The sequence below is a fragment of the Heterocephalus glaber genome, unplaced genomic scaffold, assembly GCF_053883595.1.
Source record: "Heterocephalus glaber isolate CG9 unplaced genomic scaffold, H.glaber_assembly_v1.0 deba00001481, whole genome shotgun sequence".
Taxonomy (NCBI): Eukaryota; Metazoa; Chordata; class Mammalia; order Rodentia; family Bathyergidae; genus Heterocephalus; species Heterocephalus glaber.
Window position 1 is genome coordinate 60,532,937 of NW_028258317.1, and position 12,379 is coordinate 60,545,315.

The 12,379-nt window shown below is 33.7% G+C and overlaps 1 protein-coding gene across 6 annotated transcripts in view; it reads left to right on the forward strand.

Moving 5' to 3' along the window:
- Vps13a (vacuolar protein sorting 13 homolog A) overlaps positions 1-12,379 on the forward strand; it is a 252,336-nt gene that overhangs the window by 204,332 nt on the left and 35,625 nt on the right. For all 6 annotated transcript variants that reach the window (XM_087183513.1, XM_004862535.4, XM_087183514.1 and 3 more), the window contains exons 60-67: positions 5,734-5,844; positions 6,711-6,856; positions 8,265-8,346; positions 9,144-9,257; positions 10,705-10,780; positions 10,864-11,027; positions 11,308-11,353; positions 11,452-11,575. In XM_087183513.1, the coding sequence (XP_087039639.1) occupies positions 5,734-5,844; positions 6,711-6,856; positions 8,265-8,346; positions 9,144-9,257; positions 10,705-10,780; positions 10,864-11,027; positions 11,308-11,353; positions 11,452-11,575 (863 nt within the window). The remainder of the gene's footprint in view (positions 1-5,733; positions 5,845-6,710; positions 6,857-8,264; positions 8,347-9,143; positions 9,258-10,704; positions 10,781-10,863; positions 11,028-11,307; positions 11,354-11,451; positions 11,576-12,379) is intronic.

Consider the following 12,379-nt stretch of genomic DNA (forward strand, 5'->3'; position numbering starts at 1 on the left):
GAAAAGAAGTATACCCTACAGTGTGAGGGTGGGCCACCATCCAAGAGCAAACACAGTGACCTCTAATAGCTTTTAGGATTCCTTCTTTGTTCTGAATTTTTAGTAGTTTGTACTGTTGTGGAGGGGTTCTTTTCTGGTCATGTCTGTTTGAGGTTCTAAATGCCTCTGGTAACTAGATATCCACCTCATTCTCCGGGTTTGGGAAATTTTCTGCTATAACTTCAATGAATAGGTTTTCTGTACCATAAGCCTATACTTCCTCACCCTCATTTAGGCTAATGAATCTTAAATTTGTTTCTTTGGAATTGTTCAAGAGCTCTTTGGTAATCTTTTTGTTGATTCCTTTTTTTTAATTGTCTGAATATTCTAATACTACCTTGTCTTCAAGCCCTGAAACTTTCAGTTGAATTTTTTCTTTGACAAATTAAGGACTTCATCTCCAGGATTTCTGTTTGGTTCTTTTTCAAAACCTTGATCTCTTTATTTGTTTTACTGAAATGGTCTTAAATATCTGGCATTGTTTTCCTTAATTCATTGAATTGTATCTTTGAGCTCATTGATCATTTTAATAATTGATTCATTTAGCTGCTTATTTGTGTCTTCTTTTATCTCATTCATAGTTTTAAATATAGTTTTTAAATATCATAGTTTTAAATATCATAGTTTTAAATAGCTTCTTACATTCTTTGGGGTTTTATCTACTTAAATATTGTGGGATCAGTCTGGGGGAGTTAAGAATTTTGGATGCATCTTGTTTCCCTGATTTCTCATGATTGTTGTGTTTTTGTGTTAAGACATGTTGCAGATCAGTTGGGATGGATATCCCCACTGTGGTCTGCAGATCTTTTTAGTAAGTGGCTTTCTCTTTGTGATATACCCCAGGCTGAGGCTATATTTTGGTTTGAACGCATCCACTTGCCCAATCCAAAATACAGGTTCAATTTCTAGCACAATTTTTTTTTTTTTGGTACCGGTGATTAAACTCCGGTCCTTGCACTTGCACAACAGGCGGCGAAACCACTGAGCTAAATCCCTGGCCCTAGCACAATTTTTTTGAGGAGAAGTAAGTACCAGTAATTCACCATTTAAAGAAGTATATCAACATTATAATTTAACTTATTTAAAAAGTTCTTTACTATTTCACTAACCCAGGAAAAGAAAAAGAAATAATATAGGATATGCTGGAGGGAAAAAAAGACTAAAACAAAAATAAAAATGAAAAGTAGGCTCTATTAATAATATTTATATACAAGAAAAGAAAGAGAGAAGAGACTTTGAGAGGGTGTAATAGAAGGAAAAGGAATATAAATGGAAACTGAGTGAATACAATTAATGAATTAGCAGAAGCACAGTTAGCAATCCCTTTGAATCAAACCTTGGTGGGAGAACAAAACAAAACAAGGTAAGACATTATAAAAGCAAAAGCAGTAACTAATGCTCATACACACTTGCATATGTACATATGCACGTATGTACACACACAAAACCAGGTCCAGTATTCCTCCTTGTGGGAGTATTTATACTGGAAACAGTTACTCAGCTATTTTTCCTGGGATTATATTGTTGGATGCCACCTGACGAAAGGAGGGATGTGAAAATCTTTTTTACTCCAGCATTTGCCTTCTCAGCCTCTGTCCAGGTAGGAGAAACTGTTTAGGGCAGTTTGGAGGCTGAGCTCTACCCCTCCACAGTTATAGATGTGTACTTGAGCAGGTTTATCAGTGGCAGGACTGTATCACACTTGGTGTCTCTCTGTTTTTTTGTGAGAAGGAGGGTGCCAAAAAAATTTGGATTGTCCATTAGATCTCTTACTTGTGTAGCTGTTAGGCAGGTCCAGATTGTGGTCCGAAGTTCCAGAAGAAACCAGGGCATGTTCTTGGACATGTGGCTAGCCAGTATCTGTGCACTCTCGTGTTTTCTTTGAGTGTCTGAGAGAGCAGAGGTGAGCGGAAGTGCAGGGTCTGCACTGGGATGAAAAGCTACAGGCAGTCAGCCTTTCCCTGGTCTCTGCAGCAGTGATCCCAGACTCAGACCCCTCCCACTACAAAAAACTCACATACTGAACTCCATTTTGTCACAGTGTTCAAATCACTGTTCTGTTTGCTTCCTGCTTTTTTTTTTTTTTTTTTTTTTTGCCATTCCCCTCTGCCTGGCCTAATCCTAGTATGCCTGCTGCCAGCTGGATTTCCTGCCATCCAGCCATCCTGCTGAGACTTTCCCAGCCAGGAGTCTGTAGTCTTCCACAAACCAAATGGTAGGGTGTTTTGCCCCAGTTCCATGGTTTTAGTTTTTTGTATCAGTCAGAATTGTCCTGGACACAAGTTAGCGATTAGGGAAGGTGTTCACTGCCTCCTTGGAGAGAAGTAGCTATTATATCCTGGACATATAAAAGTTCATTTTATGACTTTTCTGCTCTCCCACACCATGTGTTGAGGCAGAGGACATTAATGAAGATGGCTTCTGACCCCATTTCTATCTAAAGTCATCTGTTGCTGCTTCTAAGGCAGAGACAGGAGCTTCTAAAATGGCTCCCTGACCCAACCCTGTTTAGGTCCACAGGGAAGTGCTGGGAATTATGACTCCCATCACTGATTATACTTGGCTAAAGTTGGGTGTCATGTCTGCCCTGGCTGAATTTCTCTGTCCATAATCAAAGTCAGCACTTAAAAGAGTATGCTGTAGTTTTTCTCTTACTACCCATGGGAAGGGAACTTCCAGTGGAACAGCTGTTTGTTCAATGCCAGTAAGCCTTACTTCTGTTACTTTACTTACCTTTCTAAATACCAATGTTTCTGGGGTTCATCTGTTTACTTTCTCACTCAAGTTGGAATCTAGCTATTTCTTATGTCTCTCCTCTCCTCCTCATGGAGCTGTATACCTATTAATTCAGACCAACAGCCTAGAGCAACTTAGGAGTGGTGTTTGTCACTAGTCTCCCATCCCAAGTCCTTAGTACCATTTCTTGGAAAGTCTATTAATTCCCCTATTGAATAGTTTTGACAAGTTATCTGGAGAGATTCTTATTCCACTGTGTGTGAGCCTCCTTGTCCCAGTACCACATTGTCTTATAATTAATTTTTAGTAACTTTTGAAATGAGGAAGTATGAACCCTCCTAGTTTGTTCTTTTTCAAGATTGTTTTATCCATATTGAGTCCTGGCAAATTCGTATTTTTGAAGTCATATTCTTCAGAGAATTCAGGTGGTTTTCAGATAGAGATTGCTTTGAATCTAGGAATCAATACAATGCTCAAGAAGCTGAGGCAAGAAAGGATCTTGAGTTACTATATAGTTACTTTATGGCTGGCCTCTTGGCCTACAAGGAAGACCCTATCTCAAAATAAAACAAAGTAAAAAAATAGTATTAAGTATTCTGATCCTTGAACATGAGATTTGTTCCTTTCATGTAGGTCTTTAATTTTTTTTTAAAGGATATGCTAGTTTTCAGAGTATAGGTTTTACATTTCTTTTGTTAAATTAATTTCTAAGTTATTTTAGATGGTCATGGTGGTGGTGGTGTTTGTTTGTTTGTTTGTGGTACTGGGGATTGGGCCCAGGGCCTTCACCTTGAGGCACATCTCTAGCCCTTCTTATTTTGAGACAGGAATGTACTAAGTTACTTAGGCTGGGCTCAAATTTGCAATACTCCTGTCTCAGCCTCCCAGAGTCCTGGGATTCCAGATGTGAGCCACCTCACCCAGCACTATTTTCTTCTTTTTATAGTGTTAGGCATGAAATTTGTTTGCTTAATTTCATTTTTGAGTTGCTAGTTTACATAGAAATGCAGTTGATTGTGTATTGATCTTCTTCTTTATAACTTTACTGAATGTGTTAACTCTACTGTTTTCTACATTCTTTAGGAGTTTTAATTCCCTTTAATCCAACTAACATATCCTTAATCCACATTCACACACCCTAGACTCAGCCACCTCTGGAAAGCCCTATCTGTGACCACCTTAGGGTTTGAGGGCACATCTAGACAGAAGCCATAACATTGGGAAACACTTAAAAATTTCCTTTGTGATGTCTTTACCGTATTTTTTTGAGTTTTTTTATTAACATTTTTAATTAGATTTTAGTTAGATTGCTCCAGGACTTAAAGCATCTATTTTTCTGATTTATACAAGCTTAATTCCAATGAGATATAGAAATGTAACTCCTGTGTGGCTTTCTACCATTTTCCCTCTTTTAGTGGTATCATTCTTATGCATACTGCATCTGTTACGTTACAAACCCAACAATAAATTGTTATTTTTTTACCATTTATTCATTTCCCAGTGTACCATTGCTTCTCATATACAATTTTTGTTTTTCTGTATTACATTTCTATATATTACCAACCCAACAGTACATTTTATGTCTATGTAATATATGATCTGTCCTGGAAAGTAGTCTTCAAGCACTTCCAAAGAATGTTTATTCTGCTCTTGGGTTGAGTGCTCTATAGATGTCACTTAGGTTTATTTGCTTTATATTTTTATTCAAGTCTTAAGGCATATTATTTAGTTGTTTTTCTAAATCAGTTAAGGAAAGAAAGGAGAAATACGCATTTATATTGTCTTATATAATTACTTTTTCTGGTGCATTTTGTTTTTTTAATTTGGGTTTAAACTTTGGGGTCACTTGCTTTTAGCCTGAAATTTTTCCACTGATATTTTTTGTAAGGCAGATATGCTAGGAACAAATTCTAAGATTTTATTTATCTGGAAATGTTTTTATGTTATCTTCATTTTGAGATATAACTATGCTGTATGTCAGAAAGGTTTTTAGCATTTGGATATCTTATCTATTGCCATCTTCCCTTCTCATTTCTGTGAGAAAATCAACATTAATGTTACTGGACTTGTATATAATGAATTCTTTTTATGTTCACTGTGTTTTTAAGGTTTTTCTCTTTAACTTTCACATTTTTACTAACACGATTGTGAATCTGTTTGCATTATTGTACTTGGAGTTAGTTCACTGGGCTTTCTGATCATACAGGTTATATTTTCAATAATTTTGAGATCTTTCAGTCAATATTTGAAGTATTATTCAAGTACTTTTTCTATTTCTTTCTTTTTTCCTGGTTCTCCCATATTGTCTCTTTTAATATATTTAAAGGTGTCAGATGTTTCTCTGAGACTCTGTTCATTTTTCTTCACTCCAGTTTCTCTGTTTTTGATTTGTATAATCTCTGTAAATTTATCTTCAAATTCTTGGGCCATTTCTTAACACATAGAACTAATTTAGGTCTGTGAATGTTTGGGTAAAAAAAATTAGTGATTATCAAGAATGAAAATAAATACTAATTACTTCATGCAATATTATTTCCAGTCCCTTCTCCTTTTTAATATTATGTTATTAGTTACTGTAGGCTACAGTGAGGCAAGTAAGAAACTGCTGCAAATGGTTATGAGATTATGTTTAAAGAAACAAATAGGTCCACAAATCTGTTCATCAAATGGATTAATGGCTTTTTGAAGTAAGAGCCACAGCCACCTGAAGAAAAGCTTGATGTCTTTTAATGATTTGAATGGAAGCATAGAATACATGCATTTCAGTTCGTGTGTGGCAGGCAAAACTTTTCTAACAATAAAAATGTTAGTTTTTCTTATGATTCAGTAACTTTCAGTCATGAACAGTGTTGAGTCTGGATATTATAGAGAAGTTTTCTGCAAGGAGTGACCTATTGGCTTAAATATGTCATGCAAACATAACTTTTCAAATTTTAATATTTTATGTTCCTTTTGTAGGCTAGACTTTTTCATAAAGATATAGAAGCTTTTGAAGAATATGAAACAGTTTCACTAGTAGATCAATCGCAAGTCAGTCTCTATGAATATTTTCATATATCTCCTATCAAGGTAGGGAAAAAATAACTCATTTTTATCTCTGATAATCTAAGTAATAGTAAATTAATTTGATCTCAGTGGAATTAAAAATTCAATTATGTTCTTAATAGGGTAGAAATCTTGGAGCTTTAAAGTTATAAATATAAATAAGTAATGAATGATATTTTTAAAACTTTTTGAACAAGTTTTCACCATGCGGAAATAATAGCAATCACCTACAACATATGTTTGTGTATTTATATCTTTTTTTAAATTAAATTCTTTTATGTATATTTATATCTTTAACCAACATTATTTCACCTTAATTTTGTGTTAAAACTATTTTGGTAACAAGTTTCAAAATGTTCTATATCCTGTGTACTAGTTTTAAGTTATAAAATGTATTTGATTTAGGAATCACATTGAATAAAATTAAATCTATTTTTAAAACAATTTCTATAAGCTACTGATAATACTAGAAGGAAATTATCACATAATCATATATATGGGATAAGTATGCAATATGATGCAAAAGTGCTTTTTAACAGACTTCATACTAATTTAATTCTAATATTTGAAATGTGTACTTTTGGTGATGTTTATTTTCAGCAGCTTAACCTACTAGGTTGATATTATTATTAACAAATGTATAAAAGTGAATGTTTTCCTATTTATCAAAAAGTAGAATTGAACTAAATATAATCATGTTGCTAAATTAAAAATTTAAGTAAAGCTATGTTGAATTTAAACTTGTTTTTAACTTTCCACTTAGTAACTTTGACATAATCCAGTTAACTTTGAAATCGTTATGGTGTGAATTTAAAATGACACTTTTTTTTTAAGTTAAAATTGTCAGTATGAAAAAGTACTTTAAAATATTTATCCCTTTATCTCTTTAGTTGCATCTAAGTGTTTCACTGAGTTCGGGTAGAGAAGAAGCTAAAGAATCAGAACAACATGGAGGACTGATTCCATTTCATTCTTTAAATCTTTTGCTGAAGAGTATTGGTGCCACCCTTACAGATGTACAAGATGTAGTTTTTAAGTATGTTTAAACACTCAGATCTGTAAACTGATGAACAATCCCTTTATACTTACCAAAAAAATTTTTACATGAGAAAGTATGTAAAGTATATTGCAAATGATAGCAAAATTTGGCTTTTTCCTTTAAATGGAATACAGTCAACATAACATCAGAACTTTATTTGCCCAAACTACAGAATAATTATTAAATAATTTCCTTAAGAAAAAAAGATAAAGGCTATGTAGTTTTATATACTTTTAGAAAACCTGGCCTAGGGTATGCCTAAAGATATATAGTGCTTGAAAGATGTAGCTTTAAAGCCCATAAGAGCAAAGCTTTTCAAAGAAAGTGTGATTGGAACAAAATAAAGGCATTGATTGGGAAATTTAAAGAGATCAGTTTAAACATAGTCAAGAATTTATATTTGAATGTGAGTCATAATGGAAGCTAATCAAATATCTGACCAGAAACTCAAGTAGTCTGGATGAAGACTTTAGAAAAGTATGATCTTTTTTAGAAAGACTTTCTACCTAGTTATTAAAAACAGTAGGAAAATTAATAAGTACTCTGTGAGCTAACTCTGAACCTAAATAAAGTTATGTAACAGTGAAAAGAATGTATGTTTCATGTCAATAGAATAGGATGAGATATCTAAACTTACTACTCTCATACTCAGCAATAAAAAGTATAGAGCTTCCCAATTATTGGATCCAGGTACATGCTGTGAATAGGTTTATAAAAGTAGGCTGATTTGATTCCTCAGCTGTCACCCCGTAGGCAGGACTTGCAGCAGTTAAAGCTTGGCCTTTTTATTTTATTTATTTATTTATTTTATTTATTAATTTTTTTTTTTGGTCTGTGTGTGTATATATGTGTTTCTGGGGTTTAAACCCAGGACCATTGCAGTGAGCTACATCCACAATCCTTGTTGTTGTTGTTGTTGTTGCTATTGTTGCTATTGTTGTTGTTGCTATTAAGTTGCTCAGGCTGGGCTTAAACTTTGATCTGTTTGTCTCAGCCTACCAGAGTGCTTGAGTAACAAGCACGAACCACCATGCCTGTCTTAACCTTGGCCATTCTTAAGCAGTCTCTTTTTACTTCAGTATGCTGAACATTTTCTGTATGAGCCACAGAATTGGGAAATAGTTCTAATGGTCCATGAATGGACTCCCAAGGGTCTCTGAATCCCTTAGGTATATGAAAATTTGTGGATGTTGATGACATTTCAGAATGTAAGATCCGTGAATTTTATTAGACTCAAGAGCTTACTTTGACTAGAATGTACAGAGGTGTACACAGAAAACTACTAGAAGGAAAGATTTGGAGAAAAACTTAAAAAGCAAATCATTCCTCAATGCTTAATCTCTTTCTTGATTTCATGATCTCTCCACATATATATATATATATTTATATATTTATATATTTTCAGGCTTGCCTTTTTTGAACTCAACTATCAGTTTCATACGACATCTCAACTACAGTCTGAAGTAATAAAACACTATTCAAAACAGGTTTGTCTGAGATTATTTTACAAAGGGATAAAATAACATAGACTAGTAAAGCTTTATGTGGGCGGGGGATTTAGCTCAGTGGTTTCGCCACCTGCTGTGCAAGCACAAGGACCCAAGTTCAATCCCCGGTACCAAAAAAAAAAAAAAAGCTTTATGTGTCTGTTCATGCATGTACAATATAGATTTTTCATAGAAGCAAATAGCCATCTTCGAAATACTAAAGCATGAATTTTTTTCTCAGAATTACAGAAACAAACTTGAGCCCAACCAAAACTTTATTTTGTCCTTGTATTTTTTGTCACTGTCAGAAATTTTTTCTGGGTCAGTGTGGATTTGAAATAAATCTTTATTAACTAATTCACCACACTTATTTTTAAAAATCCATTTATTAATATTTTATGATACAACTTAGCATCTGAGTTAGTTGTGGTCTAATGGACAAATAGCTGAGCATGACTTGAGATTGATCCCACTTTTGCCATATACCTACTGTGTGACCCTGAACATCATTTAACCCAATCTATAAAATGGCAGTGGTAGTAACAACTGTCATAAATAATTGTGCAAGTGAAAGCCTTTTCAATATTTTTATATAAATGTAATGTCACAGAATCTCTTACTGTAATACCAGATTGCACTTTAAACTAAAAATGGTGATGAATAAGGTGATATGGGTTTAATATTGAAATTGATAGTAAAGATGTTAGCCTGAGAAAACTAGATGTGTGTACTAAATAATCTATAAGAATAATAGGTCTAATTATCTAAATTGATTAATGTTCATATTTCATTTTTAGGCCATTAAGCAGATGTATGTACTCATTCTTGGTCTCGATGTTTTGGGGAATCCCTTTGGCTTAATTAGAGAATTTTCAGAAGGTGTAGAGGCATTTTTTTATGAACCTTACCAGGTAAAATAATTGTCTTTCATTGTATAATATATCAAATTAATACTATTCAATACATATGTATTTCTATTGTTAACTTGAGCTGTGGGTATAAATAAATTTTGAAAAACATTACAGAATATTACTACTTTTCAACAAACACTAAGGTTTGAGGGTACTTTGGGAAGAAACATATTTTTTCTCAAAATTTAAATTTAACGGGCTGGGGATTTAGCTCAGTGGTTTTGCCGCCTGCTGTGCAAGCGCAGGGACACGAGTTCGATCCCTGGTACCAAACAAAATACAAAACACACAAAATTTAAATTTAACACACCCCAGAGATTGCAATTTTTTATGAAGTTTTTTATGAAATTCATGTATATTACCCCAAAAATTTCAAGGAACAAGAATTTGAAGAGAAAAAATTTCATTAATATTTTGTTGTTATGAATGTTCTAAAAATGGAACACTAGGCATGGGAGGGTTAAGATTTTGTTAAGTTACACTGAATTTTAAGTGTTCTTTTGGAATATAAAATGTAGATACAATTCAGACTATGACAGAAGGAAGATCACTGTGTATGGATAATCTTGATTTACACAGACATGAGGAACTATAATACTTTGGTATTCTGCAAAGTAATTTTAATAACCAGTGGAGAAAAGAATATGATTATTTGACATTTCTTTAGACTTTCCATCAGAACAATTCGATACTCTCCTATTTTCACTTTTTTAAAAAAAGTTTTTTTAGTGTATGTTTGTAGGATATAATGATTACATTCATCATGGGAAGTTGGTACATCTACATATCTTAATTTTTTTGCCCCCCCCCAATCTCTTCGTTTCTTTCCCACTTGCAAAACATCCATTTCCTTATTTTCTGTTATCTTTTATTTTTCACTTTATTTATGCTTTGGGTTTCTCATGTAAGAGAAACGTGATATTTAAGCTGAATGTGATTTATTTCACTTAACATTGTAGTCTTAAAGTGCATCCATTTTCCTACAAATGACTCAGATTTATCTTTCTTTATTACAGAGAACTCCATTGTATATAAATACCTATTCACTTTTTAAATGTATAGAGTAATTTAAAATAAGGTAAAACTAATATTATGTATAATATTCAGTACAAAATATTAGAAACACTAAGAATTTTAAACTATTTGATTTCTTTTACTTATCAAGAGTACTTGAAGTGCTTGCTTTCTTTTCATCATATAATTTACAATACAGAACAAGCAAGTATCTTTTTTCAGGTGTGAAACAGCTTCCAACATTTTGTCTTTCATACTTTTACTGTCATGAAATTATCCCTGAGAATTCTTTTTAATGTGAAGATTTTTTGCTACCATCACTTCCTCTGAGCCATTTTTATTCCTTTTATCACTACCACTTTCTTCATTTACATCAATAAATTCACTTTTAAAAGTAAATACAACTTTTTAAAATTATCTTTTGTCACTATAGGGAGCTATCCAGGGTCCTGAAGAGTTTGTGGAGGGAATGGCACTAGGACTCAAGGCGCTCGTTGGTGGAGCTGTTGGTAAGAAATGGAATGCCAAGTTTGATGTTGGTAAAAAGCAATGACGTGTTTGCTTTTACTAAAGATACTATAATTTCTATTAGGTGGATTAGCTGGTGCTGCCTCAAAAATCACTGGTGCTATGGCTAAAGGTGTAGCAGCTATCACTATGGATGAAGATTACCAGCAGAAAAGAAGAGAAGCCATGAATAAGCAGCCAGCTGGTTTCAGAGAAGGGATCACACGTGGAGGAAAAGGCTTGGTTTCTGTAAGAAATTTCACAGAGTTGTGGACATTATAGAGAACAGGTTTTAAACCCACATTCTGATCAAGGAAATAGGCATAATTCTTACTTGATAAATTGTTATTTGGGTGTTGTAAGAGCAGTGAGTATAAAACAAGGTCTTCAAAAAAACTTAAATAGATTACTTAGGAAATATGCTAATATGGTATATGAAAAGAACTCTGCTTTTTTTTTTCATCCAGTCTTGGTTCTTCCAAGCATCATATGAAAGTAATACAAATTTTCAATTGTGCTTTCCTTTTAGGGCTTTGTAAGTGGTATTACAGGAATTGTTACAAAACCAATCAAAGGCAAGTATAAGAGTTCATTTGGGTGATATATTTCACAAATTGATTATATTTTCAGTCGTGATCCAGTTGCCTAAAAAGTTATCTTTTTTTCTTTCTAGGGGCTCAAAAAGAAGGAGCAGCTGGTTTCTTTAAAGGTGTTGGGAAAGGTTTAGTTGGAGCAGTGGCCAGGCCAACTGGAGGCATCATAGACATGGCAAGCAGTACATTTCAGGGAATAAAAAGGTAAATTATCAACCATCAATATTAATGATCTCAGTTCACCAATCAAAAGAAATAGACTGGCAGAATGGGTCAAGAAGCAAAATCCAACACTATGCTGCGTACAAGAAACACAATTCAAAATGAAACTCAAAGGGTGGAAAACAATACTCCATGCGACGGGAACCCAAAATAAAGCAAGAGTAACTATCCTATTGGCAGATTAAGTAGATTTCAAACCAACACTGATTAAGAGAGATGAAGAAGGACACTACATCCTTGTAAAGGTAACAGTCCAAGAGGAAGTGATGACAGTCATAAATATCGATGCACCAAACACTAGTGCGCCCAACTATATAAAACAAATACTAATGGACGTGAAAAGTCATATATGCACTAATGCAATAGTAGTGGGGGACCTCAGTACCCCACTGTCACAAATAGACAGATCAACTAGACAAAAAATAAGCAATGAAATACTAGAACTCAATTGAACTCTTGAACAAATGAACTTAACACATGTTTACAGAGTGTTCCACCCCACAAAATCAGAATACACATTCTTTTCAGCTGCACACAGGTCGTTCTCCAAAATAGACCACATACTCGCTCATAGAACGTGTTTAAGTAAGTGCAAAGGAATTGAAGTTATCCCCTGTATATTATCAGACCACAGTGTGGTGAAATTGGAGATCCATAGCAAAAGAAACCACAAAAATTTCATAAACGTGGAAATTGAACACACTTCTGAATAACCAGTGGGTCATAGAGGAAATTAAGAAATCAGACAGTTCCTTCAAATAAATGGCAATGACAGTACAACATACT